Source organism: Thamnophis sirtalis, unplaced genomic scaffold, assembly GCF_051295495.1.
Source record: "Thamnophis sirtalis isolate CommonGarterSnake01/CBP01778 unplaced genomic scaffold, rThaSir2_p1.2 scaffold_1, whole genome shotgun sequence".
In the NCBI taxonomy this organism is placed as follows: domain Eukaryota; kingdom Metazoa; phylum Chordata; class Lepidosauria; order Squamata; family Natricidae; genus Thamnophis; species Thamnophis sirtalis.
In genome coordinates, this window is record NW_028261381.1 from 87,269,662 (window position 1) to 87,275,661 (window position 6,000).

The 6,000-nt window shown below is 43.3% G+C and overlaps 1 protein-coding gene across 1 annotated transcript in view; it reads right to left on the reverse strand.

Moving 5' to 3' along the window:
• SPON1 (spondin 1) overlaps positions 1 to 671 on the reverse strand; it is a 313,958-nt gene extending 313,287 nt beyond the window's left edge. Inside the window, exon 1 of the mRNA XM_087718428.1 lies at positions 118 to 671. Within this exon, the coding sequence (XP_087574554.1) occupies positions 118 to 355 (238 nt within the window). The 5' untranslated portion in view covers positions 356 to 671. The remainder of the gene's footprint in view (positions 1 to 117) is intronic.
• Between the last annotated feature and the right edge of the window lie 5,329 nt (positions 672 to 6,000).

Consider the following 6,000-nt stretch of genomic DNA (forward strand, 5'->3'; position numbering starts at 1 on the left):
TCTGCAACCAAAGGGAGTAGGGGGAACAACCCCGAGAAACCTTACTAGCTCCCCGGCGTTTACTCTCCCCACGATCAGGCTCTGGGATCTTCCCAAAAGCTCCCAAGGTGGACTTACCCCGGTAACTGTTCCCGGGCTTGTAGAAATCCGGATCTCCTTCCACGCGGAGGCTAAATTCATTATACCCTTCCCTCCTCGTGCCTTGGGCTCTCAGAATCCGGCTGCAGTAGCCTTCGGATTTCGAGGCTCTCTCTAAGGTTTCGTCCACCAACGAAGCCAATGTCACCAACGGGAAAGTCCAGGCGAGCAACTGCAGGGCTCGGAAAGCAGCCGAATAGCGCCGGCAACGTCCCATCCTGCGGGCGCCTCAACAACTTCGCAAATAAAAAACCAGAGAAAAAACGGCTGGGGCTGAGCTGTGGCTGCCGAAATCACAAGGCGAACAGGTTGAAAGGGATGGCTGGGGAAAGCTCCCCCCCCCCAACACACACACCCTCCCCGCCTTTCCTTTCTCGGCTCCGGAGAAAGCGAAGCGAAGCCAGGAAAACTAACCAACGCAGCCTTCAATCAGTTGCAGCTCAAGGAGGCTTCCTCCTCTCCTCTCCTCTCCTCCCAAGCCTGGGGAAGAGAGAGCGAGAAAGGCAAAGGGGTCCTTCTTTTACACGGCTTCTTTCCGCTCGATCGGAAGGATCCGCTTAAGAGCGTCTTTGCCAAGGCAAAAGGCGGAGGGAGGGAAAAGAAAGGCTGATCTTGCCCAGCTGCGAAGTGAAGTGCGGTTGTTGGTTTTTTTTTTTTCCGCAGACCTTGTAATTAGCAGCTCGCTGGGTGTTTACTTAAGTCCGGCTCAGTTCGCGGGGGTCGGAGAAATAGCAGAGCTGGGTGGTTTGGTTGCGGGGTACGGCGCTGCCGTCTCCAAGACGCGAGCGTGTGTGTGTGTGTTTGTCTGTGTGCATGTGCGGGCGCTTGGATCGAACGGCAGAGCCTCGGAATTAATCACCTACATTCCTGTCTTCAGTCTATAGAAACTCCGGAGAAAAGAGCGAGCAGGAATGTTCTTATTGACCGCTCTCATTTCTCCCGGCCACCACCAGACACTGCAAACATTTGTTGCCGCCGGTTTCTCGGAGCAGGTTGACCCCGAGGTAGTCACCCTCCGTGACATTAAGCCTTCCCTTCCCACCGTGTCTAGGATCTGGCTGGCGTAAAGTTTCCGAAGAGCAAACTTTAATTGCCTGGAGAAGAAACGGTAGGGGGAACGCAGACCAAAAGGACTCGCGGTAGTCTCTGCATGCTACCAGTTCACATGGAAGTCAATTCCGTTGAAGGATTAAGGAGACTTGCTGCAAATACACTTGGGGCTGTCGTAAGTTGGAACTTTTAAGCTCCAATGACCTAGTCCCAAAGGGGGGTGGTGGTTACTCTAGCCCACTCCAGTGAAGCCCCTCTGGAATTGAACAATCACTTCCATAGCCTCCCCCTGGAAGAAAATATACAGACACTCACAAAAGAGCATTCATCAATAATTTCTTTAAAAAAAGAAGCACAACCCAGAATTCCTGCGCAGGAAAAAAAGTATTCCAGACTTTCCTAGGGAAAAAATGGTGCATATTGGTGATAGGAGGTTCAATTCTTAGGTGAACAGAAACTATAAATCTTCAGACCAGGCAGTCAGCCTAGGGCACTGATGGCTAACCTTTTTCTAAAGGTGTGTGCTATTGCGCGCACATGCATACCCATCCACCTGCACATGCATGCATGACCCACACACACACCTGCATATGTGCGCACAACCCCCGCACATGTGGGCACCCCCCTCCACACAGTGGGGAGTTTTTGCTCTCCCCAGGGTCTGGAGGCTTTCCTACAGCCTGGGGCGGGTGAAAATGGCATTTCCCCCCTCCCCAGATCCTCTGGAAGGTTGAAAATCAGCTGGGCCATGCCAGAGCTGAGGGCTGCCATGCCCACAAATATGGCTCCACATGTCACCTGTGGCATACATGCAATAGGTTTGCCATCACAAGTATAGGGAAGTGTATAGATAGATATAGATAAATAGATTAGATAGATAGATGATAGATAGATAGATAGATAGATAGATAGATAGATAGATAGATAGATAGATAGATAGATAGATAGATAGATAGATAGATAGATAGATAGATAGATAGATAGATAGATAGATTCATTCATTCATTCATTCATTCATTCATTCATTCATTTATTCATTCCCTGGAACACAAATCAAAGATGTAACTGAGTACCTTACTAAAATAATCAACACCCTGAATTACTACCCCTTTCTTCTCCTACAAGTGGGGACCAATGATACAACAATGAATCTGAAAAGAATAACAAGAGATTAAAAACATCTAGGTAAGAAATTTAAAGAATTAGGAACAACAATTCATCTACATTTCCAACCAAAGGCCAACATCCAGATGGAGCTCATCTGACAAGAACTGGAAGCAATATATTCAGAAAACAACTGGCTCTTATCAAAAGGGATTTAAAGTAAAATTGAGGGGAGGGGAAATCTTCAGTACCTTTAGAAACTAATGCCAAGCAAAAAACACTAGATAACCAATCACATAAGGAGGGAAAAAAGAAGTAAAAAAAGAAAAACATAATGAAGTAGAGAGTGATGGAAAGGATGGAAATTTCAGTTACAAAGTAGGAGATATAAGAAACATACCCAAGATCCATAAAGGACTCAAATACCTATGCACTAATGCTCAAGGTTTAGGGAACAAACGGTGAATTTGAAGAATTAGTACATGAAAACAGATATGACATAGTTGTCATTATTAAAACATGGTGGGATGAAACTCATGACTGGAATGTACTGGTAGGATACAAACTATTCAAAACAAACAGACATAGCAAAAGAGGAGGTCGAGTTGCATTGTGTGGTTGTATCATGATTGGTAGATTGGTGCTGGCTGTGTGTCCGTTGTTGTTTTGTGTTGTAACGGCCTGGGTGGTGGGTGGGGCTTCTTTGTTGACTAGGGCTGGTAGGTGGAAGGTGGCTTCCATAATTATTCTCCTGTTAAAGTGTATATGAATAATTATGGAAGAATAATTATGGAAGCTATCGAAATAGAGAAACACTCCCACAACATGAATAAATATGCTGATACCTCCCACCTACCAGACGTCTGGAAACCAGCCCTAGTCAACAAACAAGCCCCACCCACCACCCAGGCCATTAAAAAACAAAACAACAATGGACACACAGCCAGCACCAATTAGCACCAATCTACCAATCATGATACAACCACACAGCCAATCAATCCACTTACTGAAACAAAACCAGCACTCCATGCACCCCCACCAAAATTTATAGAAAGACAGCAGCTCCAACCATGCTATAAGCCAAGAACACGAGCCTGAAGATGGCGAGTCAGACCTCGCGAGTGAGACCTTGCCAAGAAAATCTCAATCTTACATGGGAAAAGACCCAAATACAACAAGACCAGCATACCTACACCTATGAAAATCTATAAAAATCACTATAGAAATACACAAAACCAAGGATGAAAACATCTTAGAATCCATGAGTCAATATAAAAGGGGGGGGGGGGGTTGACATTGTATAGATGTATATTACAGGCCACCCAACCAACCCAGCAGAAAAAATAGATGAACTCGTTGCTAATCAATTAACAAATATAGGAAACCTACCCAAACAGTAATGGGAGACTTTAACTACTTCGATATCAACTGGGAGACAAAATATGCAGAAAGTGGGAGATTGAACAGATTCCTAACCAACTTAGCTGACAACTTTGTTATCTAAAAGGTAGAGGAGAGAACTAAAACATAAACTGTATCAGACCTAATTCTTACTAATAGAGAAGAAGTGATAGAGGGAGTTGAAATTGCCAGAACCTTGGGCAAGAGAACCTTGGGCCATATCATACTGAATAAACTATAGCCCAACCTACCAAAAACATAACTTCAAAAGACAAACTAGAAATAGAAATAGAAACTCTTGATAAATATAAATCACTGGGACCTGATGGATACCATTCCAGAGTTCTGAGGGATCTGGCAAATGTTACCTCAGAACCATTGTATCATATCTTTAAAAAAATCTTGGAGCACCAGGGAACTACCAGAGGATTGGAAAGGAGCTGATGTGGTTCCCATCTTCAAAAAAAAGGGGGGGGGAGACCAGACCCAGGCAACTATAAACCAATCAGCTTAACATCAATATTTGGGAAGATACTGGAAAAAATAATCAAAAAACAGATCTGTGAACATCTAGAAAATAAAGTTATAACTAGTAGCCAGCACGAGTTTATTAAAAACAGATCATGCCAACCAAACTTATTTCATTCTTTGACAAAGTGACTAAATTAGTAGACAAGCAAAATGCTGCAGACATAGTATATTTAGATTTCAGTAAGGCATTCAACAAATAGACCACAACCTACTTCTTGGTAAGCTAGAAAAAAATGGAATAGAAAACCTCACCACGAGATGGATGTGTAACTGACTGATAAACTGTACTCAATGAGTAGTCTTTAATGGTACTACATCTACATGGAAGGAAGGAAGGAAGCAGTGGGGTACCACAAGGTTCCATCTTAGGTCCAGTACACTTCAATATCTTCATAAGTTACTTGGATGAGGGACTAGAAGGGGATCTCATCAAATTTGCAGATAACACTAAGCTGGCAGGAATAGCCAACACCCCAGAAGACAACCTCAGGAACCAAAATGATCTTGACAAACTTGAACAATGGGCCCTGTCAAATAAAATATGGAGAAAAGCAAGGTTTTACACCTGGGCAGGAAAAATCAAAGGTACAACTACAGATTAGGTGAAACCTGGCTCAAAAACAGTAATTGTGAGAGGGAAGGTGGAGTCCTAGTGGATGCCAACTTGAATATGAGCTAGTAGTGTGCAGCAGCAGCCCCCCCCCCAAAAAAATACAATCCTTGGTTGTATAAACGGAGGCATAGAATCAAAATCACATGAAGTATTAGTACTGCTTCATAAAGACTTGGTAAGACCACACCTGCAATACTGCATCCAATTTTGGTCACCATATTACAAAAAAAGATGTTGAGACTTTGGAAAAAGTGCAAAGAAGAACAACTAAGATAATGCCTGGAGACTAAAACATGAAGAACACTTGCAGGATTTGAGTTTGGCTACTCTAGAGAAAAGAAACACCAAGGAGGGATATGATAGCAGTATTCTAGTATTTGAGAGGCTGCCACAAAGAGGAGGGAGTGTATTTATTTTCAAAAGCAACAGAGAACAGTACAAGAAACAATGGATGGAAATTAATCAAGGAGAGAAGCAACCTGGAATTAAGGTGAAACTTCCTAACATTGAGCACAATTAACCAGTGGAACAGCTTGTCTTCAGAAATTGGAGGTGATTCATCACTGCAGGTTTTTAAGAAGAGACTGCACAGCCACTTGTCTGAAATGGTATAGGATCGCCTGCTTGAACAGGGCTCTGGACTAGAAGACCTCCAAGGTCCCTTCCAGCTCTATTCTGATTCTGATTCTGAAAGAGCTATGCCAAGCCTGAAGACCTGGGGTGAAGAAATGAGTGGTTTTGCCTGTGCAGATAATGAGCTGTGTTAGGATAAGATCTGGTAAAGTGTATCCCCCAGTTTCTTCTGACACAAAATACACATGGTGTGATTGTTTGTGACAAGAGGCTGGATTGTGAACCAAGAATGATAAAAATGGCACATCTAGAAGAAACACAAGTGAGCAGAAACATAGATCATGTGCAAAGCTCATTAAAAATTGGAGTTTCGATCATGTTGTCATGATCACCTTGGCTGTCATCTTGCTTTTTTTACTATACCTTGTGGATACCCCTGCACAAGCCAGTCCTGTTTATGTTCCTCAGCAAGCAGTACAGGTAATCCTCGACTTACAACAGTTCATTTAGTGACCATTCAAAGTTACAATGGCATTGAAAAAAGTGAGTAATTTTCACACATACTATCATTGCCACATCCTCATGATGAC